Genomic DNA, 27131 nt, shown 5'->3' with positions numbered 1-27131 from the left:
CCTACCTGTACCCCCATGGCTTTGGGTGCCCATGAGATGTGCCAGCACCAGCTGAAGCAGGGCAGGTGTGATTTACTATTCAGAAAAGGTAAACCCATAAACCCAGCCAGGAAAGCTGCTGGCATGATCCAGGCAAACATCCCATCTTTGCCGCAGCCTTGGAGTGGGACCACACAGAGTCATTGCTTGGGAAGGGATCATGTGGTGGATTTTATCTTGGGTGAGAGGGGTGCAAGTGGTCCCCTGTGGTCCCTGGGGGCTCATGTCAGCTTCCCATCAGACATGTGTGAGCAGGATGTGCCCTGTGATGAGATTCCCAGCTGGAGCAGTGCAGGGTATTATTGTTGGGTCCCATCCTGAGCTCAGCGCTCAGTTTTTCCTCTGCCCTCCCTCAGACAGTTTCTATTTAAGTTTTTAGGACTCCAGGCTGGGGAAAATTTGAGCAAGAGCCCAGAATATGGTCCATTACCTCCAAATGTCGCTCAGCAGCTTAAAACAGGGCTGGCAAGGAAGACAGCTTAGGAAAACAGTGATGCACCTCGGAAAAGGCACTTTATTCTGTTTACTTCTGCCATACTGGAGTTATACAGTGGAAAACCGTGCTGGCTCTGTTTCTCTGTTCTCTTCTCTGGTTTCACACTGCCCAGGTGAGCTCCAGCCATCCCTCCCTGCCAAGGGCATTCTACCTGTTGTGCAACCCCCCCCCCCGGGCTCTGTGCAATTGGTTTCATGCAGCACACGGCAAGTAGAGAAAGAGCGAGGCGGGTATTTTTCCAAGTGGGTGGGGACTCCTAAATTCCCCTGGCATTGGCCACAGAATATTTTCCGAGCCTCTGCTCCAGTGTCTAAGCCCTCCTAGCCCTGGGGAATTTGGGCAGCTTCATCCCCAGCCTGACTCAGCACAAGCTGCTCCTCATCCTCCCTCACCAAGAGCTGTGAAAAGCTCCCCTGTGGTGACCATGCTGCCTTCCGAGGAGCCCCCACTGGACCAGCCTGGGTGACTCTGTGGGGGCCAGTGTCATCAGGTGCCCCCCATCACTGTGGCCTCCATCAGGTGGCTCAAACGAGCACCCAAAGTCAGCGATTCCCAGTGATGCTCAGGAATTTTGCCTGTCCCCAGTTGCTTATGCAGTGTCCCCCTGCCCTGCCCAAAGGAGATGTGGGGCTACAAGGTGGGCTGGAGCAGCAGCCCCTGTGTCTCCAGGGCCCTCCTGCATCTGTGGGATACCAGCTCCCAGGGAGGAGGAGGAGAGCCGGGAGGAGGTGGCTGGTGGTGCTGCAGGAGGGGCTGGACGCCCAGGTGGCCTCGTGCCACCGCACCTGAGCCCTTCACACCCAGTACTGGTTGTTTTTCAGGGGGGGGTTGGAAGTCCGGCAGTACTGGAGGAGCTCGGGGTCTGGAGGTGCCCCTGAGGGCGGGGAAGCCGTGCCCTTGCCCTCCAGGGTGGTGACAGTCGTTAGGGGGATGTTTTGGCTGGGGTCTGTCCTCCGGAAGGTCTCATGGTCTGGCACGGCCCCGTTCTTGGCCTTGGAGGCGGGAGTGCCCTGGACGTGGTGCTTCCCCGTCTTGTTGCGCTTGTGCAGGTAGAAGAGCAGGGGCAAGATGAGGGCCAGCAGGAGGAAGATGAGGCAAATGGGGATGATGATGCTGAACATGTTGGCCTCGATAAAGCTGAGGAAGGTGCCCCCCGCCCCAGGGCTGGGGCTCGTGGTGGCACTGGGGGCCAACCAGGGAGTGGGGGGCATGCCCAGCTCACTGGCACTGGGGCTGCTCCACACCGTGCCATGGGGCACTCGGGGTGAGGGTGCCAGCGGGACCGTGAGCAGGGTGACACCATAGGATTTTGAGGCATTGTAGGGCTCGATGCTGTAATCCAGGGATGCCAGCGCTGGTGGCACACCGGCAGCCACCAGCTCAAAGACAAAGCTGTCCCTCTGCAGGGGTTGGTGAGCGTCCCCAGCATCCAGCACCTCCAGCCCCACCAGCCCTTGCTCCAGCTCACTCTGGCTGAAGGTTTCGATCGGGGAGGTGGGCTGTCCTGGATCCCTGGATACCCTCACAAGACGGCTGGCACGGGGCGCCCTGTGGACCTTGAAGACTGGGATGCTCTTGGTGCGGTTGGCCAGCTCACTGGCATCGAGGACACTGGTGTCTAGGAGGGCTGTGGTGCCTCGGGGCCACACACTGCCCACTTGGCTCTTCACCGCAGCACGGACAGTCACGTTCACCACCCCGGTCCTGTTTCCTGCCCGCGAAATGGCAACGAACTGGAAGTCGTCCTCAGGTGACCTGAGGTCACTGAAGGTGAACGTCACCTCCCTGCGATCCAGCTGCTTCTGTGAGAAGCCCCGTGATGGCTTTTGGTTGACTTGCACCTGTCCAAACCTGGGGTCTCTGGTGATCCTGTACAGGACATTGCCTGCCCCCTGTGGGGCGGCACCCAGCAGGTGATGGTGGGACACGAGGGCCCTGTTCAGGTCTTGGGGCACCTCCAGCAGTGCTGGGCTGGCAGTGGTGCTCAGACCAGGCAGCACCTCAATCTCCAGTGAAGTCTGGATGGGTGGGTGGTGGCCGCTGGAGAGGCTCAGGACTAAGGAGCCTGGGGCACGGCTCCCAGTAGCAACAAAGACCACGTGGCCGGCATTGACATCCGCTTGGGTGAAGTGGCTGATGGGCTCCCGTGGGTTGTGTGCGCTGGCCACGTGGCCAGTGAGGGGTCTCTGGAGGACACTGTACACCATCTCCTGTGGGGACACCACTGGGTCTGCCACATCCAGGTACTCCTGTGACAAGGTGACCACAGAGCCTGGTGGGACCTGCAGCACTTCTTGCTGCTTCACCACCCGCGGTGACTTGGTGCTGCTGGTCACTGTTATGTTGAATGCTTCAGAGATGACCACCCCATCCTGTGGAGGACGGACAGGTTGCTGTTCCCGGGGCTGGAGCCAAGCCTTGAAACTGAAATGGTCTTTGGAGATGCTGTCCCCACCATGGGCGTACACCAAACGCCTCACTGCCAGGTCTGACTGCAGGAAAAAGGGCCGTGACTGCTCCAGAGGCACACCGGCCACCAAGAGCTGTCCATGAGCTGGTGGCTCCGTCACCAGGAAGACAACATCATATCCAGCCCTTTCAGGGACCAGGATTTGGCTCAGGAGGTTGGAGGCATCCAACATCGAGGTGTCAATCTCAGCCTGCTGAGCCCTTGTAAGCTGCAGACCTGGAGAGAAAAGGCATAAGAATCAACTTCTGAAAGTTGGTGAGAGTTTGATGCAACGAAGGAAGGAACTGGATGCAGTTTTAGATGTCTGATGTAATGTTTCAGCCATGGAAAACAACAAAGCGGTGTCTTCTTCAGAGAAACAAGCCCTTCTGAAGAGCTGGTTTGTCCCGTGCTTCTCCATCCTACCCTTACCTGTGTTTTTCCAAAGCTGAGTCAAGCGCTGGGGACAATTTTCCTCAAAGGAGATCAGGACAAGGAGGATGAAAGAATCTGAGATGGTCGTGGGAGTGACCACACGGAAGCGGATGGCATCTTGGGCCAGCCAGAAGGGCTTGCCTGGCATCTTGTGCTGGTAGAAAATCAGCTTGCTGTCCACCTGAAAATTAAAAAAAATCCTTGATCAGCTCCTATCTTGACTCTAGGCTGGAGCAACCAAGCTCTAATTAGGTAAGAAATGGGGATTTTCACTAAGCATGGCATGGTAGTGACCATGGAGAGCTCATGGTGTTTCTTTACCAGGATATGAAAAACCTGGTATAGTAGAAGGTGTCCCTGTCTGTGGTGGGGGAACGAGGTGACCTTTAATCTCCCTTCCAACCCAAACTGTTCTGTCACTCTATGATGTTTCTCCCAGCAGTTAGAGGAACTGAGGCTCAGAGGAAGGGTTGAGCTTGTTCAGCATCCTCCAAGGGTAAGCATAGCACAGAGGAGCTTCCAGGGATAAACCTATGTGTCTCTCAGTGATGGAATAAAATAAGACCCTTGCTGGGCCCCGCAAAATTTGGCCCCATGGGAGCCAAATTTTTTCAGAGCAGGAGTGAAAAAACCATGCTTGGCTCTTTCCTTCAGCAGCAGCCAGGCTGGCTGTCTCTGCAGCAGGGAGATGGCCTAGGAAAAGGGATTATAGCTCCCTCAGCCTCCCCCAGTGCTAAATCCACGGCTGGGGCAGCAGCTCTTAATCCCTCTTAGCAGCTGTTGGCAGAGCTGAGAAAGTCTCAGCAGGGCTGGAGCCTTGTGTTGCCTCCTGCCTGGGATCAGATGCCTGTGGTGGCAGTGGGCTCAGACTGGGACCCCCATGCTGTGCTGGGGGGTGATGAAGGGCTGTGTTTGGGGTTCTGAGGGGCTGGAGGAATTGAAGTCTCACCTGGGCTTGGGTGAAGTTCCTGACTTCCTCCCCCTGTGAGGTGGTCAGCCTGCCCAGGCGTGGGGCTTGCTCGATGCTGTAGTACAGAGTGGTGGAGCTGGTGGGGCTGTTGCTCACTGCCTGCAAGTTGTGGCTGGTGATGGGCTGCAGGGCACCTGGAAAACACATCCAGTATGGATTTCAACCAGTCACATTGCCACCCACCTGCAGCCTCCGCCAGGGGCATCTCAGCAGTGCTTGGGCAAGGGGAGGAGGTGCAAGGGGGCCCCATTTGAGCTGGGAGAATGGGGAACGTGCTGGTACCCACCTGGGCAGACAGTGAGGCTCTGCTTCCTGGCCAGGCTGATGATGGGCTCTCTCTGGGCCCTGATGAGGAAGAAGTGCCCAGGAGATAGGTTCTCACCATCCCACAGATCGAAGGCGAAGCCGCCATCCAGGGGTCCTGTGGAAAGCACAGACCTGGGCATTTTCTGGGGCCAGAGGAGATGCAGCTCCCCATTAACCTGTCAGAGTGTTGGACCAGGGATGGGGTTGGCATTCCCTGTGGTGGCACAGTGTCCCCATCACCCTGGGGTGGTGCAAGGGGGCCTGAGGCACCTCAGTCCTGCCCTACCTTGGTGCACGAAGAGGATGAGGCCGTTGTCTATCTGGGCCTGAGTGAACCTCTGGACTTCAGCGCCGGGCGCTGACCTCAGCACAACCTTCCCGTTGGCTGGGGGCTGGATGGAATAGGTCACCTCGTCCGCTGCGGAGTCCTCATCCTCGGCACTCAGGATGTGGGGGCTGAGAACAGCCGTGGCTCCTTCCCGCAGCTGGGGGACAGGGAGAGGCTGTAACCCCCCTGTGATACCCCTGGCACCTCTCCCCTTTTTCCCATCCCAGCTCAGCCCACTCTGCTGGGTGCCAGAGCACATCCCAGCCCAACAAGGGCGCCTTGTCTGTGTCCCGGGTGATGCCTCCATCATCTGGCCTCTTCCCAGCCCCGCGTCACCGCTGCCGTGTTTGCCAGCACGTGCCGCACAGCTGGGTCTGTGCCTCTGCACGCTGTGTGCTGGAGGGCAAGGGTGCCTCAGTTTCCCCGGTTCCTGCAGCAGGGGCTGTGCCTTTGAGACCTTGCTTTGCAGGGAAGGGGTTTTAGTGGGGTGCACAAGCTGCTGCTGGGTACACACAACCACAAGCAGCCCTGTCTCTCCCTGGCTGGGTGTTTCTCCTCGCTGCTGCTCACATCCCGGTCCCACCACCCCCTCACAAGGCTGCAGCAAGGCCCCCTGTCCCAGCAAACCCTCCAGGAATGACAAATATGTAGCTGATTTCAGAGCCACCGAGGAACTTCCCAGGACCACTTCCTCCCATCCAGTGGTGCCGATCCTCCTGTGGGAACATTGCCACCCCAAAGCTTCCATCTCCAGCTGGAGGCAACAATTTTCCCTGCTCGTCACCCTGTGCCACATCTCCACCTTGGCAGACCACAGGGATGAACCTCGTGCTGCCAAACAGGTTCTGCCCAAACAGCCCAGAGCTGCCCTTTGCCCTTAGGATGCCTGGAAATTGTGGGGTGCGTGGATGGAGCCGTGCCATGGCTCACGTGGGATGTGCAGCATCCCACAGAATCATGAGGTTGGGATCTTGGGAATCTGCAAGACAACACCCAGGCAGGCGCTGGAGGAGGTGCTCTGCTGGCTGAGCTCTTTTCTGCTGTTTTCAGCTGGCCTAACCCAAAACATTGCTTGAGTGGGTGTGGGTGCCGAAAGAGAAACTAAATCCCTCAGCCGTCCCCACGGGATGGCAGAGGCAGGCTGGAAAACACAGCTTCGGAGAGGCAGGGTGGGGGAAGTGCTGCTGGACACAGCCGGGACAGGAGCTTCACTGTTCATGCCCTGAGTTTTTTGGGCTACTTTGTCTCCCCAGCACCCACAGCAGTTGGAATTGCAATCACAATGGGGGCTTGGAGCCAAAGAAAATTCCCTGTGGGCAAAGCAGGGGGGGCCTGGCAGCCCCAGGGCATCGCTGTCCACTGGGAAGGGACAATCAGAGTGGCTGGAGTAGCTCTGCTCCCCGCCCAGAGCCCACGCCACGGGAGCTGACCCATTTCTCCACGCTCCTCATCCTCCCTGAATTATTAAAGCCTTCCGCCTGGCTCCTGCGCTCGCTTGCTGGGCTTATTGTGTTTGCTCAGCCTCCGTGTCGCCTCTGCTCTCGGGGAGAGCATGCAGGGAGGCGGCCGAGCAGGGCCGGGAGCGTGGCCCTGTGCTCTAGGGCGGCGGTGGAAGCGTCTCTGTTGGTGGCTTCCAGCCATCCCTCCTTCAGATCCAGCCCAAAACCTGCTGCTCCTTCCCAAGGGGCTCCGCTTTGGTGGCTAGACCCAGCCTGTTGTCTCCCAGCCCTGCGAGGACTCGGCATCCCTGGAAACCTTTGTGCAATCCCTCTCCCGGGCCTGGCCTGACCTTTAAACACTGAAGTCATCCCCCAGCAGAGCACAAACACAGCAGGGCCGGGCCTCTCCCATCATTCCCATTGGGGGAAGGAAGCCTTTCCCAGCTCCAGAGCTCCTCTGGGCAGCTGTGGTTACTCTTCCCAGGGTGCAAAGGGATTCCCATGGAAAGGCAGACAAGCTGCTGCCTCAGAGTTTATTTTTAGGAGGTTTTTCTGTCTTTTCACCCTTATTCTTAGCATGATGGCTGGTGGGGAGGGAAGGCCATGCTTACACTGGATGTTTGGAGTGGGGAAAAGGGGCTGGCACGAGCCCAGCAGCTGAGGGGTCAACTTCTCCCTGAATTTTGGCCCAGGTGAGGCAGGTCTACAAAAGGGATTTGGTGGGAAACTTCCTGGGCTGGAGGGGAATAACTGGGGCAGGCACAGAGCTGGGGCTGGGGGTACCTCCCAAACTTTGCTGGTATCCTTCAAAATGGCTGTCTCTGGGGCTAGGCAGGGCAGCCCCTTCCCCCTGGGCATCTTCTCCACAGTCCAGGCTCCCAGAACCCTTCCCAAGGCAACTGTGTTCTGGTCCCGATGGATAGACAGCTTTCCAGCTGCCAGCTGGGGAAATCCCGGGATAGTGACAGTAGGTGCAGGGGGGGTGGGGGGCATGGTTGTGGTTCCGTGTTTTCCACTAAATTCTTTGCAGGAATTTTGCATTAGAGACCCCGAATGGGACAGGAAGGTGTTGGAAGCAGAAGGTGGGAGTTCAGCAGCAAGTGAGATCTCTTCCCTGCTGCTCTTTTCTGGGATGGACGTAAAGAGAGGTGTGAAAGCTGCCCAGATGATGGAGTAATTCCAGCCTGCGTTGGCGAAACGTGGCCAAGCTACTCCGGAGCTGCCGGGATGATGGCTCAGCAGGGGCTGCGGAGGCGCCGCTGCCGCCGTGGCAGCGCCGGGCCCGCGGGGCGATGCTCCCACCTCGCGGCCGATCCCCGCAGCTGCTGGGGACGGGCACAGCTCGCTCTCCGCCTCCTCCACAGCCTCGCCCCGTCGGCAAAACGCTCCTCCTTTCCCCGTTCGCCGTGGCCCGCCTCTGGGAGGCAGCCGGGCCCTGCAGAGCCCCAGCTCCCCGCAGCGAGTTAGCACGGGTGTACGGGGGTCTCCACGCCGGGCTGGCCGCCCGTCCCCGTGGTGTCCCACCCTTACCTGCAAACCGGCGTTGACCTTCAGGCGCGGCCCCTTGCTGCTGCGGGGCAGGATGGTGATGAAGAGAGTCCGGGGATGGCTCTGTCGGGATACCTCGGAGGCGTTGGCCAGGATGGTGAAACTGTCAGTCGGGGATCGGGGACCATCCTGCCTGTACTGGATCTGCTGGTTCTCCACCTGCGGGGCAAGGGCCGGGTGATCCTCCATGGAGGACACAGGCCGCCGGCCCCTCTGCGGAGGGGATCGTGAACCATCCTGGGAGGAGGATGGCAACCCACCACTAGCTCAGGAGCAACCCCGCAGGGTGGATCCACAGGACAGGAGAGGGGTCTCTTTGGGAAGCAGACCTGGAGCCCAGCACGGGAGCTCTGCCTGCATCCCCACCCTGTATCCCCAGGGGCTGCAGAGCAAACCCATCACGCCCAAACACCTCCATCCCTTCTGATGGGGAGAAGACTCCTGCAGCCTCCCCAACCTCCCAGTGTGGCTGGGGGGGTGAAGCCTGCCCCGGGCTCTCCCCAAACTCTCTGAAAAGCAGCCTGCTGAGCAGGTGGGTGCCCGTGGGTGCTATACCTCGCTCCAGGTGAAGCTGTGCAGCCCGCCTTGCTCCGGCTGCTGGCTGCTCCAGAGGGTGCCGAACCGAGGGGGCTCAAGCACGCTGAACTGCATGCCTAGAGCTGGGTAGTAGGCGTTGGGAATGTGGAGGATGCTCGAGGAGATGGTGGCAGAGCCACCTCCTGGCACGGTGATGTTATGGACATCCAAGGGGACGGTGATGGGGAGCACAATCAGGCTGACCACCACTCCCTCCAGAGGGTCTGCACTGCGGGCTGTGATGTCCAGGACAAACCGGTCACGCTCCTCCTTGGGCTTGGAGTGGAGGTAGAGGACTCTGCCACTGTTGATGTCCTCCTGGGTGAAGGACTGGATGGGGTCCAGGCTGGGCTGCTCGTTCACATCCTGGCTGTGCTGAAGCATTGCCAGGAAGCCGGAGGCTGGGGGGCTGCTCACCAGGTAGATTATGTCTCGGGAAGCTATCTCTTCGTGGGTCACCTGGGAGTGTGGAGGAGACGAGGCATGAGTGGGAGGGCCGCTAACTGAAGCTGGGCTGCGCCACAGCTCACCTGCTGTGCTGCCAATCCCTCAAAGCTTTGCTGTGGGGTGAACTGCAAGAACCACCTTACTGAGGCCATGCCTGCAGCCCTCTTTGCCCCTGGGCCTAACAAGAACACAAGGTCTTGGCTCTTGGCAGATGGCAGTAAAATGCAGTCCCATGGGTGGCCATCAAACCAGGGAAATCATGCAGGCATGGGGAATGATTAGAGAAGGGGATACTCACCAGTAAGTCCTCCTCCTTGATCCCAGCCGCTTCCCCCTGGAAAACATAGATCTCCTTATGGTTGACTATGCTCAGGGGGCTGGGATGGGTATCCAAGAACACGCTGATGGCCAGTGTGTCCTCCACTGCCACCTCATTTGCTTCTACAGTGAACTGGAGCTCATCCCGGGTGTTCCTGCTCCCATTGTGGTGGTAGGAGATCTCTCCTGCCAGCAGGTCCCTCAGCGAGAAGGCCATGACCGGCTGCTCCCCTCTCAGCACAGTCCCCCACCTTGGGGGGGTGGTTATCAGGAACCGTATCTCTTCATCTGACCTGATGTCCATGTTGGTCTCCAGGCTGAGGACAGAGGAGTCAATGCTCCCTTGGGTGCCCTGGTGGATGACCAGACCAGTGTTGTTGACTACTTTGATGTAGGGGTCTGATGCCTGCACTTCCAGGAGGGCTGTGGTTTGGTGGAGGCCATCCGAGACCTGTAGCTGGATCCAGCCCCGGTCAGCCCCAGAATGGACAAAGAGAATCTTCTTCTTCCTCAAATCATCCTGTGTGAATCGATAGACCTGCTGGCTTCTGTCATCGACAGACACAATGCTGCCAAATAAGATGTCCTTCCTGGTCAGCACCAGCTGCGCATCGGAGAAGCCGGAGTCCTTGTCAGTGAAGGCAATGTCGTCAGTGGTCAGCAGGTGCTGCCCGTTGCGCACCACGTTGAAGACTCTATTCACTGCCCGGACAGGGCTGTGGTCATTGACGGGTTGGATGGAGACCCTGAAAACGCCCCTCACCTCCTCAGCCTCGGACTCAGCGCTGCCCTCACCCTGCTTGATGGCTACAAAGGGGATGTCATCCTCCAGTGTCTCGGAGTCATCGTGCTGGTACAGCAACCGCCGCTGGAGGATGTCGTCATTGGTGAACTCCGTGATCTCCTCTCTGGAGGCCCAGCCATGGGACGCAGCCCAGGCCAGCCTCCCATGTGCTGGCCCCTCAATCACCTCGTAGACATAGTCCATGCTGTTCATGCTCTGCACAAACAAGTGATCCTTGGAGATGACGGCCTGTCCACCTTCCGGCACCGTCAGGAGCACGTTGGTCAAATTTGGTGCATCAGGGTCCCCACCGATGCTAATCCTGTAGGTATAGATGGGCGAGTGCTGCTCACCGGCGTGGACACGGAACTGGAAGAAGTCCTCGGCTTGCTGGGAGTTCCTGATGGTCACGCTGTAGCTCAGGTGGTTTCCCTGCAGGTCCTCTTCAGTAAATCCAAAGCCTTCGGTCAGCCTGTTGCCAAGCAGCTCCAGGTTTCCCTTTTTGGGAGCGTGGATGATCACGTAGTGGAAGGGAACTGGGGCAGAGTTTGGATCTTCCAACATTGCCTCCAGCTCCTTGTTGGTGATATTTCTGTGCCGCTTATTCTTCATCTGGAGGGGAGCCATGGTCCTCATCTTAATGGTGGCTCTTTTAATCCTTATGAGGAAGGTGTTGTTTGGCAAGAGCTTCTGCCCCACCTGGACTTTGAATCTCACCTTCTCCACGCTGTCTTCGAGACGGTGCTCTGGGTCTGTGCTAAAATACTGGATGCGCCCTTGCTCCAGGTCTTGTTGGTGGAAGGACTCAACTTTTTTCCATTCCGCTCCCATGCTCCCTTGTTTCTGGACCTCACCGTACTTCAGAGGCTCCGTGAGGACGTACAGGATGGAGACCTGTTGTTCCACAGCGTTCGTCTCCACTGACAGGTTGGCCGTGGTGATGAGTGCGGCCCCTCCTTGGGAGAGGGAAAGGCCGGTGTTATTGAGCAGGTGGATGTCAGGATCAATGGCGAGGATCCTCAGGGTGGCGGTGGGGCTCGGGACTGTGCCATCACTCACCTGCAAGGTGAGCTGTAAGTCTGTCCCACCCTGGTGCACATAGACTACGTTGCCAGCTTCCAGGTCCCTGCAGGAGAACTCTTCAATGGGCACTCCAGGCTGGAAGTCGAACTCCACATAACCCTCCTCCATCTGCTGGCCATGCAGCTGGAATTCGAGGTCATCGCAGGATGAGTCGTCATCCAGGACCTGCAGGATGTCGGTGGTCAGGTGTTTCCGTGTGTGCTTCAGGATTGTCATGTGGTTCCCACGGGGAAAGATCACCTGTGGGGCATCGTTGACAGGGTTGATCATGATGGGCAGGAGGTACACCTGCCCCTGCCGCAGGCACTCTGGGACCCCTTGCTGGGTGGTCACTGTCACCTCCAGCATCAGCTGGTCCATGGGCCCCTCGGAGCCGTCGTGGATATACCTGACTTTCCGATTCACGATGTCTAACAAGGTGAACTTCCTTCTGCTCCTGGACCCAGGAATGTCCAGCTCCAGCTGGCCATGCCGGGGGTCACTGGTGATGCTGAAGAGGATTTGGGACTGACGGATGTTGGCCAGGCTCAAGTCTACCGTTGGCTGGGCGTGTTTCCACTCCAGGTAGGCCATGCCCCCTTCAGAGACGATGAGGGGGCTGACGTGCAGCAGCCTGCTGATGTTGGCAAAGGTGGGTGGGAAGCTGCTGTCGGGCCGGCATGGTTCCACCACCAGACCTGGTGCTCCCGAAAAGCCATTTGGAGGTGGGGAGGTAGATGCCTCATCCTGCTCATACACCTCCTCGTAGTCCCAGTAGTGGTCCTGCTTCCCACAGCCTGCTGTGATGTCCTTTGTGATCACGGCGTCCTGCAGGCTCCTCCTCTGCAGGTTTATCCGGAGGTCCTCCAAGCAGCCAACAAATGAGTGGTTGGTCATGGTCCACAATGAGATGAAAGAAAGATGGTGCTCCCTCAGCCTTTGCAAAGCTTTTTCATCCATACCTCCAATGAAGAGGTTTCCCTGAAGGTCCAGGTAGTTGTTGATGCCCCGGTTGGATGTGGATGAAGCATAGTAATCTATCAGTATCTCAAACTTGTGGATGTCTGTGTGGACTTTGACGTAGTGCTGCTGCTCGTCGCTGATGAAGACGTTGTTGTGCAGGACGATGACGCCGTTCCCCTTCTCCACAAACCCTCGTAGGCGCCCATTGGAGATCTCCAGGTAGAAGAAGTCATTCTCCAGCCCTGCGTGGTAGATGAGCGGTGCCTGAGTGATGCTCGTCGTTATCACAAACTCGATCGTTGCTTCCTGCCTTGCGTCCCAGGTGGGAAAAGCAATGTAGGAGTGTGGCCCTGGGAACCCAAAGGGGTCCTCAGGCTCTGCAGAGAACTGTGTGCTGCACCCTTCCTGGACATGGTAGAAGGTCTTGGAGCTGCCGTCAGGAGACAGATGAGAGAGGACATCCAGGCCGTTGAATGTCACCAAGTGAAGACAACCCCTGAAGGGAGGGCTGGCCTCGGCAAGGTACGGCAGGTCCAGGCTGCCTGTCCCGCCGGCAAAGAGGCCATACTGGATGTCCAGCTCTCTCGCTGGCCCTGCAACGTCTGTGGAGCTGTTGAAGAGGCCATCGACGGTCAGCGTCATCCTGCCATCTTCTACCAGCAGTTCCACATTGTGCATTGCCAGGTTATTGAGCTGCAGCCCTGCCGGGGACTGCACGGTCGCCTCCTCTGAGCCCAGCTGCAGCCTGGCCTGCAGGGAAAGACAAAATCCTCAGCTCAAGTGAGACCTCTCCACCTTCCAGTAACACCTGCTGAAGCATGGACCCCCACCCAGGTCCCTCGGTTCACTCCTCCACCTCTGGATTGTGCTCCTCCTTCATCCTCCCCCCCCATGGGCCTGCCCTCTTTGTCCTGCTCTCTGAATTTCTCTCCTTTTTCATTCTCAGCAAACCCCAGTCTCAGGGCTAGGGTCCTCCATCTCCCAGTCCCACAACTGGGCTTTTCCTCTCCCCTCACAGAGCAGCCCTGCCAGATGCTGGCTTCTCCTCCCCTGCTCTATCTTGTCCACTACCCTCTGACCTTGCAACCTGGGCTGCTTCCAGCCCTTTCCTGGGAACTGGCAGGGGAAATAGCAGGCTTTGCTCCTCGTGGGCAGCAGCCTGGAGCCTGCCTAAGTAGAGGGTTAGCTGAGACACGTGTTGGAGACACATGGCCTGCATTAGGGACACCTCTGGCCAGTGGCTCACAAGCTCTTCGGCTTTGGTTTAATGTGGTTGGTAGCCCAGCCCAGGCTGCAGGAGAGGCAGGATGTGTGCTTCAGATGTTCCCTGCTCTTCTCCTTCGTGGTGGATGCCAACACCATAAGCATAACAGGGAATTTTATTCCTCTGTCTTGATTGCTTCCCATGTTCCAGTTGGGAACTTCTTTCCCTGGATCCTGTTGTCTCACCTCCTCACACCTGAGGGTGCCGTGCACCGTGTCTGACCCTGCAATGCACTCGGGGTGCCAGTGTCAGGGTGCCCCCATGACCACCCCCAGCATCACCCAGACAGTGGGTGAGTTGCTTCCCCAGATGGAGCCTGTTTCTCTGTATTTAACCAAATCTTCCAAGACTGTGTCCGCTTTCCTCTGGTGCTCTTGGCATTCCCTGTCAGGGGTCCTGGCAGCTGGGCTGCCCCATCATCCTCTCACTGGATGAAACCATGACACAGAGACCCCAGCCTGGGGAGAGGACTGGGGTGTGTACCTGCAGGCGGCCGGCTTGCAGCTGGAGCAGGAGGTGGTCGGGCTGGCCAGCAGCCAGGAAGAGCAGCCCATTCCCCTGGCTGGTGAACAGCTGCAGGTGCAGCCGCACTGTGCGCGAGGCATCTGCCAGAGGCATCTCCACGAAACTGTCCCCAAAGAAAGAGGCTGGGGAGAGAAGAGAGAAAGGTCAGGCAGGGAAGGACACTTCCTGCAAGCCCCATCCGGGTGGGTGCTGTGATTATGGAGACTCCCAAGCTCATCCATCAGCCCTTCCCTTGTTTGCCATCTGACAGGTTGCTGGAGTCCAGCAGCCTCAAAATACCCTTAGGGCAGTCTGTTTTTCTGATTTTCCTAAAGAAATCCTAGAAGGGTTTGGGTTGGAAGGAAACTTAAAGCTCATCTAGTCCAAATCCTCTGCTACGGTCAGGGACATTTTCCACTATCCCAGGTTGCTCCAAGCTCTGTCCAGCTCGGCCTTGGACACTTCCAGGGATGGGCAGCCAGAGCTTCTCTGGGCAACTTGTGCCAGGGCCTCAGCACCTTCTGATTAAAGAAATTGTGTTTCTTCTCAGTGCTGGAGGAATAAACATGAGTGCCAGTGATCCATATGTGGATGTGAGAGTGTGCGGAAACCTTGGCTCAAAGTGGGCGCCTGGAGATGTATCTGGAACATGTTCAACACTCAATATACATCAGCCCTGGAGGACTCAGCTCAATGGCATGTGGTCATGAAATGACAGACTGTGTCACAGGGCAGAGGCAGGAGAGTGCAGGATTAAGAGTACAGGGAGCGGCGAGGCTTAATTTTAGAGCGCTTTTAGTTCTTGGCTGACTCAATGCATGCATGTGCATCTCACACACGTTAAATGTGTGTGGCTGGGGTGTGCAGCCACCCATCCTGCTTGGCTCCAGCTCAGCCTGTGGCAAAACTCTGTGCTTAAGCATAAACACTCCAGCCCTGCAAACTGGAAATGTTTGGGGAGGATAGGTCAGGGATGGGGGGCAAATGCACATATTCAGTCCATATGTAGTCAAGACTCTGCTGGAGTTTATATGTGAAGTTTTCCTGCTGTGCTTTACTAGAGCACTTATCAGACCCACCCAGTTTCCATCCTACCCTTACATTTGGAGTCCCAGATCTGTCTTGCTGAGATGTCATGGGCAAACAATAATAGGAATTTGGCTTTCAGAGTCCCAGCCCCTGATCTCTTTTGGAGGATGCAGGGGTGGATGTTGGATGCTGGGGTGAAACCCATCTTCTGCACAGTGAGGTCTGGGTATAAGCACCCACATCTGCTCTTACAACTGCTTCCTTGGTGGTGTTTTCCTCTTGCCCAAATTTCTGTGGGATGACCAGGGTGGGAGCGGGGAATGCAGGCTTTGCTCACAGGGTGATGCAGCAAGTGGAAAGCCAACCCTGCAGGACAGCCACAGTCACTGAGGCATTTGGAAGGGGACCATCTGTAGAGGTGATGGCAAAAGTTGGTGTGGCAGGGACAGAGTTGGAGTGCTCTGTTTTAGCTTTTCACATTTTCTTCAGAGCTGAGCCCTGCAGTGCCCTGCATGGGGGAAGCTCTTCCGGGCCCTTTGGGAATGGGGAGACATCCTCATCCAGGACACCACAAAAAATAATTTCCTGCCACTGGCAGCAGAAAAAAGCGCCTCAGTTTTCCCCTGTGGTCTGGGAGGATGACGTGGGTGTTGCAAGGACCATCACCCCACCCGTTCTGGACCGGGAGGAAATGGCACCATGGAAATATCTGGCCTTTGCTGTAACACTGAGCCCTTTGCCCAGCCCAGGACAAGGCTGTCAGGGTGCCTGCTCATTCCCTGGCCTTCATGCCTGCTGCTGGCATGGGGCACTTTGGCTTCCTTGTCCTCTTTAGCCCAGCCAGTGACTCAGAGGAGCTGTGCTGTTCTCTGTCCTTCCCTGACCTCCCTCCTTCCCATGGTCCCAGCAAAAGCAGTCTTGCCCACTGGCCAAGGGTGGTGGGTGCTGAGGCTCTCAGCACCGCCTTGTCCTGGGGCTTGGTGAGCAGGAGTGACGTGGCACAGTGGAAAAGGGAATTTTGCTGTCCCTCCTTGCACAACCGCAGGCACACGTGTGTGCGCATGTGGTCCCCAGTGACATCCCTGTACGTTATGTGCTGGCTCCCGTCGAGCTTCCCTGTGCATGCTCCGTGCTCCAGCTCCCACCGGGATTTTACTACATTTTAGTGGCTTCCCCTAACTAAAAAAACGTTTTTCAGTTGGGTACTGAGTGGCTGCTCTCACAGGGAGGGAAAACTTGGCTGGACCCACCAGCAGCTCCCATGCCCACCCAGGGGCTGGGCAGTGTCTTGCCGTGGGTGCTGGGGATGAGGGTTTGGGGCTGCTCCAGCAAGACCAGCTTGTTTCCAGTGTGCCAGGGGGCACTAGCTCCTGCAGCCAGCACATTCTGTCCTGCCTGCACTCTCCCAAAGCTGCCAGAAGTGTTTTTCTTCTTCTCTCGTAAAATACTAATAATAAAAAGCTCCAGAGGTGCGGATGCCTAGGGGAGTGGTGCTGTTTGTTGGGGAGGAGGAAGGACCCTTGCCCCGATCCAGGAGGTGCTGGAATTTTTCTCCAGCAGCAGAGCCTTGTGAGTTACTGCTGTTTGTCTTCCCAAATTCCTGCTTGATTTCAGGGCCACTCTCCTCCTCCCTCATCAGCCCAGCCAGGATGTGAATCCACTTGGCCTGTGACATTTCACTTTCACAAGGGACCTTCAGCTTCTCACCTCCATCTCCCCTCTTCCTTGCCCTCCACTTTGGAAAAGATGCAGAAAATGTGGATTTATTTTGTTTTTTGTCAAATGCATTTTGCTCTGGAGGAGTCTCCATAGAACAGGATGCCCCATCCTGGTTCATCCCTTGGGGCAAGCAGGGACTTCCATGCACCCATCCCCATCTGTGGGCAGGCTCAGGGGAGCTCCTGGGATCATCCCATGAGGATGAGTTCCCATGCCCCTGAAGCACCTATCTCCAGTGATCTAAGGATGCCATGACCATACCAAAGGAGTGTTGTACCCCTCATCCCTGGATGCAGATGGCCAAGGTGGACCCTCCTCTCCTGTCACGGGGAGCAACAGATCCCCGCCTCCTGGCCATGGGTTGGACACCCCGGATGTCCCACTCACCCCAAATAAATACAATTGACATTCCCAGCTTGCTCCGTCCCACAGGAAATCACCATCCTGCCTTGCCAAGCCGATTGAAAGGCGTTGACGAGGCGAGAGGAGCCTCCGTCACAGTTTCCGAGCAGCCAGCCAGCAGCCAGCAGATTATAGACTGCAGTGTCACTTGGGTTTGGGCTTTTTTTCTTTTGCATTGACAAAAACAAGGAGATGAGCCAACAGCTCGAAGGAGGGGTGTGGGAGTGAGGCCCCGGGTGCTCTGGGCTGCTCCTGGGCCGGCGAACAAGCGAGGGCTGTGTGTGAGCCGGTTCTGCCCCGGCAGCCGCCCCGGCCGCCGGACACGCGCCGCTCCAGGACACTTTGGCCCTCTTCCCCTGCTCCTCCAGCTCAAAACACGGCTGCTTCGGCCTCTCCAGCTGCTGGGTTTTGGGGTTTTTTTTGTGTGTTCTGGGAATTTTCTGGCTGGGAGAGCAGAGCTTGGGGGGATCCCATCCGCTCAAGGGGCTTTGGGCCGGGGGCTCTCCGAGCGCTTGAGGCTCAGCAAGGCTCCTTTGGGCTCTCCTTTGTGTTTGAACAGACAGCTCAGAACAAAAACTTCTCCCACCTCCTTCCCAGCACGTAGGAGGTTGAAGGAGCCAACTCCAGGCCCAGGCAAAGGGAAGTACTCGGAAAGCTCAGCTCATAGAGAAGCAGCACCGGACACGAAGGGGTTTTGGAGCAGGGAGATGTCTCCTGGGTGTGTGGGAGGACATGTGGGTGGGGGATGCTTTGAAGGCTCCTACCCCAGCGTGGGGCATCCCCAGCCCCAGCCCCAGCCCAGCCAGCCGCATTTTGGGCGTGCAGGAGGAGATGCACGGCATGTCTGGGCTACAAGCGAGCCCCTGAGGGGCTGCAGGGTTTGCAGCCATTGCTCTGGCCCAGGGGAAGGAGCGGAGCAAACCCTGCCCGGGGATCGGGGTGTGGAGCCGGGGAGGGGCTGGATGCTCAACAAGGCTCCATTCAGGCTGCGGTGGGGCAGGTGGGGGCCAGGGCCGGTGGCCGGCTGTGTTTGCAGGGAGGGACCTGGAATTCATTAAAACAGCTCTTTAATGACCGCAGCGGGTGCCAGGAGAGCCCCGCGCCCCCCTGAAAGACTCCCTGTGTTCGCAGCCGCTTCCCACCCCGGCCACACCGCTTTTCCGACGGTGGAAAAACAGCCGGGCAGTGAATGCTCCTTGTTGCCCGAACAGCCCCGGGCTTGTGCGGCCGCTGGTGCAGCCCAGGCCGCCGGCTGCCTCCTTCCTTTCCTGCCCACCTGTGCCAACAAGCGGCCCCTGGGCCTGCTGCTGCTGCTGGGCCGCCCCAAGGACGGCCAGCTGCATCCCTTCTCTTCTCAGGAGCTGCTTTTGAGGCCCTCCGAATTGTTCGGGGTTGTTTTTGTTTTTGTTTTTAATTTAAGGTAGTGGAGTGACCCGTTGCCAGCCCCATTGTGCGGTACCCCCACCGGCTGTGTGAACACTGGAGGGGTTGGGGGATGTGAACATGGGAGGGGTTCAGGGGATGAAAACACTGGAGGGGTTCAGAGGAATGCCAACAGCAGAGAGGCTGGGCGATTGAACGTCAGAGGGGTTCAGGGAGATGCAAACACCAGAGAGGTTCGGGGGTAGCTGCCCAGCCCTGGGGATGCTGCTCAGCAGCTTGATCCCCTCCTGTTCCCCCCAGAGCGTGTGCAGGAGGCTCCCGTCCCATCCCAGCACAGGCAGGGTGGGCAGGACCAGCACACTGGGTGGTCCTGGGGGTTCAGGCTCCCTTGGCCCCAGCCTGGCTCTCTGATGCCCAATGGGACCTGTAGCCCCCCGGAGCTGGGGCTGCCCCTGTCCCCACACAGGGTGGAGGAGCCACGGGAGGAAGGGATCCAAGGGGCTTTTGGAGAAAGGCTTCATTATGTCCCACATTCCCTTCGTTTTACGGTGTGGTTTTATTTATGGCCAGGGAAGGAAATGAGCAGCTTGCAAGGAGGTTTAAGGCAAACACAGTGGCCCTGGGCTTTGGCTGGGGCTTTGCTGGGGAGGGGAGGGTGTGCCGGGGGGACAAATGGGGGGCTGCTGCCGTCAGATATGCCCTGAGACCACAGCTGAGCACCCATCTGGGTCTCCACAGCAAAAGAATCCCAGTGCAATGAGGATGAGCTGGGTTTAGTCTGCAGCAAGAGCATTCAAACCCAATGGGGACCTTGGGATCACACCACAGTCCCCTTGTGCCTGCCCCAGGAAAGCTTGGGGTTCTGTCTCAAGATTTATGGGACGGGCATGGTCATGGGCACAGATCCATCCCTGCTGTGATAGCTCCTGGCATGCAGGAGGACTTTTTCTTTTATCCCCAGTCCCAGTGATTCCAGTGACTGCTGCTCCCACATCCTGAGCAAGGGCTGTGCGTGCTTTTCCAACCCCAGCAATGGGAATGAGTGCTCTGGTTCTCACCTCCCACCCTCCATCTGGCCCTCCCTCACTGCGGGGCTCCCAGGGGCCGGCGCTTTCCAGGAGTGCTGGCCAGCAGAGATTGCTGGAAAGCAGCACCCACAAAACCACCAGAAAAGCCGTGGCTGGTCCCCTTCCCAGGTGTGCCGACCACCACAAGTGCCATCACCCTTGTTTTGGGCGTGGGAGGAGAGTCCTGGCCAGGGGTGCTTTGCTTTTCCCCCATCCCACCCCGGTGGCCTCTGGCTGCACCACATCTCTTTGAACCCCTCCCCCTGTGTTTATTCATCCAGTTCCTCTCCCCCGTTCCCTGGCCAGCTGCTCTCCACTCGCCTTCCCCAGCCTCCTGCCTGACAGCTTTGGGGAAAAACAGCCTTTTTACAGCCCACGGGCTCTGGGGTCAGGGGAAGACAGGAAAACATGCCCCCTGCTAATTCTGTGCTGTCTGGGAGGGGGCTGGTTGTACCCTCCCATGTCCTGCCAGTCCCCAACCCCCTGGCCATCACCTGTGCCTGCTGCTGCCCACCTCCCCAGCCCTTACGGAGCAGCATTAGGAGCTGTGGGAGCTGGAGCCATAAAGCAGGGTCCAGGAAGCTTGGCTAGAGCTCCAGAGCTCCATCGCTTATCCGGCATGGTTTTACGATGATTCAAGCACAGCCCTAAAGCTGATGGTATTTCCTGAGCTCTCCTGCTCGGCCAGATGCAGAGCCATGGAGGGGAGGGCAAGGAGCTGGGAGCCAGTCTGAAGCCCCCCACAAGGGTCCCGGTGCTTTTGGGAAGAGCTGGGGGGGTGCGGCCCCAGAGCAAGCGGCCCCAAAGCCTGGCATGGGCAGGAGCAGGGATGAGGAGCTTTTAATGATGTGTGGCTCAATGGCTCCGGAGGGACTTCAGGAATAAGCCCAAGCTGGAAGCAGTGTTTGGAGTGTTTGCCCTGGGAAGTGAAGCGGGGGGAGAAAGTGGGAGGATTTGGGGGAGCGGGAGGCTCAATGGGGCTTTTGTGCCGTCCCCTGCAGCGTGACTCAGGCTCACTCAGGCTCGCTCAGGCTCCTGCTGCCAGGAGAAGTTGGCCTGGAAATATTGTATCAGCCCCAGAGGACGTGGTTTCCAAACCATTTGAAGACGGGTTTTGTTCTATTTTTTCTTTCTGTTTCTCTCTCTCCCAAGCCCTCTTCCCCTGTCTCGCAGGCTGGCAGGTTTTCCAGCTCCACCCTGCACATCCTGGCACCCGCTGCCACTGCGTTCCCTGCCCCAGCTGCTTCCCAGCCAGGGAAGGAAAAGCTTGCAGAGCTGCAGAAGGGCATATGGTGGCACACGAGGGGACAATCCCAGCCAGCCCCGTGCTGGGGGATCTTGGAATGGGGCACTTGGATGCACATCCCACCTGCAGATCCCTGAATCCCATCCCTGCCTGTCCAACAGAGCCAGGGCCCGTTCCCAAGCTCATCCCCAGAGCCGCTGAGGGGAAGGAGCTGTCGGGGGGATTGGAGGAGCCAGGCCAGAGGATGCTCACAGACATGCCTGGAACAGCTCGGTGTTACCGGAGAGATCCTCGCCTGGTGTCAACAAACAGCTGCCGGAGAGGGGCCCGGCTCCAGCCACCCGGGCTCTGATGTTTCCCAGCCTCGCTGGTGTCAAGTGGCTCCTGACGTGCCAGGATGGGGGGGAGTTATCAGCCAAAACTGTGGGGGAAGAATGAGCACGAGCGGGAGGGTTGAAAACGTGCCAGAAGTTACCTGCTTGCCTTCACTGCAGCACCCAGTGCTCAGGGATGGGGAAATGTTTCCACAGAGGTGGTAAAACGTGCAAATGCTGTGTAAAATGTGTACATTGGGGTGATTCAGCTTTAGATGTGCTGGTAAGACAGCGCCCACAGCACCCTGCACTTCACAGGGCACCATGAGGTGTTTTGACCTGAGGGCCAGGATGGCCTTTTGGTGATGCTGGGTGCTGCGAGGGGCAGAGAAAAGTGTCTCCACGGACAGAGATGGGGGTTTGCAGTGTGGGTGGGGGAAAGAGAGGATATTTTTGGCTCCTCTGGAGTTGACACGCTAAACTGTCTGCAAAGAAAATTAGCATTTTCTTTTTTTCCCCCCTCTTTCTAGAGCTGAAAGCCCTCTCCTCTCCTCTCCTCTCCTCTCCTCTCCTCTCCTCTCCTCTCCTCTCCTCTCCTCTCCTCTCCTCTCCTCTCCTCTCCTCTCCTCTCCTCTCCTCTCCTCTCCTCTCCTCTCCTCTCCTCTCCTCTCCTCTCCTCTCCTCTCCTCTCCTCTCCTCTCCTCTCCTCTCCTCTCCTCTCCTCTCCTCTCCTCTCCTCTCCTCTCCTCTCCTCTCCTCTCCTCTCCTCTCCTCTCCTCTCCTCTCCTCTCCTCTCCTCTCCTCTCCTCTCCTCTCCTCTCCTCTCCTCTCCTCTCCTCTCCTCTCCTCCCCCTCCCCACTCCTGCTATCCCCTGACTTTTCCATCCATGAGAAACATCCTCTGGGGTGATGTTTATCGAGAAAATAAATGCCTGCTCTATTTGTAGCTCGGGGTGGAGGCATGGCTGGCGGGGGGAGGCTGTGGGGGTGTGGAAGCGGGTGCTCACATCCCCTCCCAGGGCTTTCTCAGCCACATCTACCTCGGGCCGAGACTTCCCTCTCTTCTCCCAAGCTCCCAGAGGAAATGACCCTGGTGGGCTCAGAAATTTCTGTGGGATGGGATGCTGAAAACCTTGAAGCCCTTCTGAAGCCCAGCCAGAGGCTGGGAAAGGGAAATTCCTACTGCTGCCCCTCTTTCTGCCAGTGTTGCAGCAAGCCAGGGGTATGAGGTGGTTGAGGATGGGGAGCACCCATCAACACAGCTGGGGATGGCACCACAAGCAGTTGATGACTCCAAACCCTCCCTCCCTCGCCTGCCTGCGGCAAAGAGGAGAAACAACTTCCAGAAAGCCAAGTCTTGGTCAGAAGTAGCAGCAGGGATTCAGAGGGCCGTCCCGAGCTGACTCACAGCTCACGGCACTCCTTCCCCAGCCAGTGAGTCACGGCCATGGATGAATTTGCTTCTCCATCTCCTTGTCTGGGGGGCACATGATGGGCCCGGCCACCTCCAAACCGTGCTGTTTGCCCCGTGACTTTCTCCACTCCCAGCAATTTTTGGCAGTGCCCACGCTGCTCCGGGCTGCTTTCTGTCTGAGCGGCTGTCAGGCAGCCAAGCACAGCCCTTGGGCACAGGGCAGCTCCCAGAGGTACTGCCCGCAGCCACTCGCAACGGGCGACACACCCCAGGGAAAAAGGATGGAAAGTTGGAATTTATCACCCTCTGGGATCCACAACTCAGGGCATAAACATCTCCCACCCCACCCTGATGACGGTTGAGAGGCCCTGTTTGGTCTGGCCTGAGGATAAACCACTGGTAATGTGTGACAAATCGGGCAGCAAACCTGCATTGTCCCCATCCTGCCGTTGGGAAGAGCTACAGCGGTCCTGCTCCTAAGGATCTGAGCCTGGCTTTGCAGAGTCCAGTGCTGCCCTGACTCTCAGCTCTGCTTTGAGAAGCAAAGGCTTGGTGAAAGGTTCTCTGAATTCACAGAATGTATTTGGAATATTCTTTACAGAATGTTTATATGATGTGTATATTCTTTATATACATATATGTATATGTTCTTTATAGAATGTATCTATGATATTCTATCAATACAACAGATTGATAAAAATTATCTAAAAATGATCCTCATATAAAAATATCTATCAATATTCTGATATATTAGTCAATACAACATTAAAACTCGACCTCCCTTTTTCTGGTCTATTTATCTGGTCTGAGGGGTGTCAGATCCCTGTGCAGCATGGCACTGTCCAACCCAACACAGGGCACGATGGGGACAGCATGGCACTGTCCAACCCAACACAGGGCACAATGGGGACAGCATGGCACTGTCCAACCCAACACAGGGCACAATGGGGACAGCATGGCACTGTCCAACCCAACACAGGGCACAATGGGGACAGCATGGCACTGTCCAACCCAACACAGGGCAGGCACAATGGGGACAGCATGGCACTGTCCAACCCAACACAGGGCACGATGGGGACAGCATGGCACTGTCCAACCCAACACAGGGCACAATGGGGACAGCATGGCACTGTCCAACCCAACACAGGGCACAATGGGGACAGCATGGCACTGTCCAACCCAACACAGGGCAGGCACAATGGGGACAGCATGGCACTGTCCAACCCAACACAGGGCACAATGGGGACAGCTCAGGGAAGGGCTGGTTTGGGGATGAGGGAGCTCTGATGGACACCTTCCTCTCTCTGTGTCTCCAGGGGATTTGGGGCTGGTGGCAAACGAGGCTTGGGAAGCCCAGGTGAGAGCTGGGAAGGGCACAGGAGTTTCTAGGAGCCTCACCTGGGGGTGATGCTCACAGTCGAGGGAAGCTGGCTTCCCAGAAAGGAGCCAAACCGAGCCCAGCACCTGGAAAGGGCCTCGGGAGCAGCCCCGGGGAGCCGAGGCTGGGCTGAGCCAACGCCTGTAGTGAACAGTCTGTGCTTTGAGCTTTATTTAGGCACGCAGATCCCCTCCCGCCTCCCAGGCCCTGTTCCTGTCCAGCCTTCAACCTGACGTGAGCTCCTCGGGGGGAGCTTAACCCTGTCCTGCAATCCTGCAGGAATGCTCTTATTATATATTTGCCCACAGCCCTCTGTTGCTAAATATGAGCGAGACAGGAATATTCCTCCCTGATTCCCACGATACCAGTTTGTGTTCTCCCCCTTTTCAGCATTTTTCCTGTTCTTTCCCATCAGCTGGAAACTTTTCCAGCTGCTTTGAGCTATGACCTTAAAACATGTGGCGCGATCATAAAAAAGAAAGTTTGAATAAATCGGTCAGATTTCCAAAAGTGGAGGAAAGGAAGAGCTGAGGTGGCTCCATGGAGCTGAGGAGCCTGGAGAAAGCAGAAGGGATCCTGGATGGATACCCCAGGGCAGACACTGTTCCCAGTCCATGGCCAGGTATCCTGGACTATCCCACTCGCCTCCCCAGGACCCCATCGCTGCTTCTGGGGTCCCCCTAAACTTTGGAGGGTGTCACATTTTTGTCACGCACTTGCTGAAATCTTGGGGTGAACGGTGCTCACGGGGAGTCTACACATCCAATTCTCTCTTCTCCCCTCATTCCAAACCCCCAGTAACAGGGATTTTGGGAAGGGGGAGCCCAGCCTGTGGGTGACCTCTCTGGGAACCAGAGGGGAGCCAGGCTGTCGAAAAACAGTTTACTAAAGCTTCACACGCTGATGTCAAGAGGACAAGTTTTACGAGTGTTTTTTCTTTTTGTTATAATCCTGTATTTGATGAAGTGCATGATGACTTTTCCCATGCTGGGCTTGGCAAGAAGCCCTGGGTTCCTGAACCTGAGCTTGGAGGGAACACAAAACACCCCAAAGCCCTCAGCCCCATGCTCAGCATGCTGCTCGTGGCTCTCCCTGATGGAGACACGGGGATGTCCCACAGTGGGCAGCCCATGGGAGCGCTGCTGGTCTCAGCAGGGATGTTCTCGACTGCAGGGAGCCTGTGGGAAGCTGCTACCCAGAACCAGGTTCACAGCTGTCACATCTGTTTCAGCCCAGTGCAGAAACAGTCCCCAGAATTGAAAAACGGGTGTAAACCCCCTTTTCTTCCCCAGCCCCGCGTGTTGATGCCAGGGAGGTGCCCACGGATCCCCAGAGCCGTGTTACAGCCATGGGGGGAGGCTGGGTTGTTGGCAGATGTCAGTGAAAGCCATGGGGGTCTCAGGGATTTTTTGGGGGTTTCTCCAGCCCATTCACCATGAAAGAGTTTGGCACTGCCAGAGCAGCCCTCAGACCCACGTGGGGAAATCCCATCCCAGGATGGAAAGGCCAGGGCTGGGAGGAAGGAGACCACTCTGTTCATTAACAAAAGGGATTTTTTTCCACTCAGCTTGCCAGGCACCCTCCTATTTTGGCACATGACAAAAAATAGTAATAACAAGTCCTAAGGTAATGAAGGAGCGTGTCCCAGAGGCCACCTGCTCTCTGGGAGGGAACAGGGACAACAAGAGACCAACAGCAGCCCTGCAGGTGCTGAGGGCCACAAGGCTGGGCCCTGGGATCATCCTCCTCCCTGCACTGACACAGGCTGGGATGCAGAGGATGGCTGGGAAGCAAAAGATTGGAGGTTTTCAGTAATTCCTTTGGGAATTGCTGGGAGCAAGCTCCTGCCTCACTGCTGGTCAGAGTCCTGGTCCCTGGGGGGAAGTTTGGGGAAGAGAAACTACTCAGTGAAATGATATATTATTTTTTGGGTGAGTTAGGAACATAAAAGTGCTTTTTAAATTCCCTTAATTTCAAAGCTGCAGATGCAGTGCAGTGCCCAGTCAGATCCCAGGCACAGAGGGAGGGTCAGACCTGTCCCAGTGGAATGAGATCTCTCCAGACCCACAGAGCCTGCTGAGGATCAGAGCACGGCAGCTCTGAGCATCACGGAGCAGGGAGGGAGCAGGGAGGGAGCAGGGCTGTGGGACGGCTGAGGGATGCTGAGGCTGGACACACATCTGTGACAAGAGCTGGGTGGGCAAACCCTCCTGCTTCATGGGGAAAAGCGGGTATAAATCCCCCACTCGTGTCTCACTGGAAGTGCTGAGCCCTGTGGCACCACGGGGGGACCCTCAGCCCCAGCCGGTCCCCGGTGCTCTGTCACCCCAGGGGTGTCCCGAGCCCTTCTGGGGCAGTGCTGGTGGGAGAGGGGAGCCGCTGTCCCCTCGCCGCAGGCACCGGGCGCTCGGGACAGCCGGGCGGGGTAACTCACACCCGGCAGCCGCCCCAGCCCGCCCGTCCTGCCCAGGATGAAGAGGGGCTGCCCTCGCAGGCGGTTCCCGTGGCAAGGCCAAACATGGGCAGGGAGGGCTGGCGAGCTCCCTCCGCACGGCGCCGGGCTCGGCGGGGCAGCCACCGCGCCTTTCCCCCTCCGGCTGCCCCTGGAGCCGGGAGCCGCTCCGAGCCTCGCCCCGCAGAGCGGCACATTGCGGGAAAGCACACGGCGAGGTGCCCAGCAGCCTGCGAGCCCCGCTGGGCGAGCCGCTCCCCTCGCAGCCGCGGCTCCCCCCGACCGCCCTGCCCCACGGCGCAGCGCTCCTGCCGGCCCGGCCACCCCAGCCCGGCCACGGACAGCTCGCACCCGCGGCTCACACACGTCCACACCGCTCCCCGCTGCTTCCCCGGCTCTCCCAGGACGATTATCCAGCCGGATTTCCCCCCTTCACTCTCGGTGGGCAGGACTCACCTCCGGCCGGGGGTCCGGCGCTGAGGAGCTGGGGGTGCCCGGCCAGCAGCAGCAGCAGCAGCAGCGGGGCGATGCCAGCCCGGGCACCCATCGTGTCCCCGGGGCTGCAGCAGCGAGGAGAGCTCCGGGACCTCGGCCGGCTCCTGCTTCCAGGGCTCCTGCTACTACTATATTTAATAAAGCGGAGCGAGGGAGGGATCTGTAACTTCTCCCGCCTGTCAGAAAGGAGAAATTCGCTCAGATTACAAACCCAATTTTCTCTCTTAAAGGGCTAGAGGCCCTCGCCACCCACAGCCGCTCCTGAAAGCAGCCTTGTCCCGGCCGGGCGAGGAGAGGGAGGAGC

At 57.8% G+C, this 27131-nt stretch overlaps 1 protein-coding gene across 1 annotated transcript; it reads right to left on the bottom strand.

The window, feature by feature from the left end:
- Positions 1-533: 533 nt before the first annotated feature.
- CSPG4 (chondroitin sulfate proteoglycan 4) lies at positions 534-27131 on the bottom strand. The gene is made up of 10 exons (XM_023934254.2): positions 26789-27131; positions 13908-14071; positions 9332-12910; positions 8566-9045; positions 7993-8169; positions 4982-5180; positions 4676-4810; positions 4369-4523; positions 3417-3600; positions 534-3221 (listed from the first exon to the last, which is right to left on the bottom strand). The coding sequence occupies exons 1-10, from the start codon at positions 26877-26879 to the stop codon at positions 1330-1332; spliced, it is 7056 nt and encodes a 2351-aa protein (XP_023790022.2). The 5' UTR covers positions 26880-27131; the 3' UTR covers positions 534-1329.

Source organism: Cyanistes caeruleus, chromosome 13 (assembly GCF_971803275.1).
Source record: "Cyanistes caeruleus chromosome 13, bCyaCae1.hap1.1, whole genome shotgun sequence".
Classification (NCBI taxonomy): Eukaryota; Metazoa; Chordata; class Aves; order Passeriformes; family Paridae; genus Cyanistes; species Cyanistes caeruleus.
This window is presented reverse-complemented; position numbering and strand designations above follow the sequence as displayed.

Excerpts from the sequence above, each read along its gene's own strand:
- CSPG4 (XM_023934254.2), bottom strand. The coding sequence starts at position 26,879 with ATGGGTGCCCGGGCTGGCATCGCCCCGCTGCTGCTGCTGCTGCTGCTG. Across the intron at positions 9,046-9,331 it reads TCAAGGAGGAGGACTTACTG|GTGACCCACGAAGAGATAGC; the intron begins GTGAGTATCCCC and ends CCACACTCCCAG. Across the intron at positions 8,170-8,565 it reads ACAGCTTCACCTGGAGCGAG|GTGGAGAACCAGCAGATCCA; the intron begins GTATAGCACCCA and ends CTTGCCCCGCAG.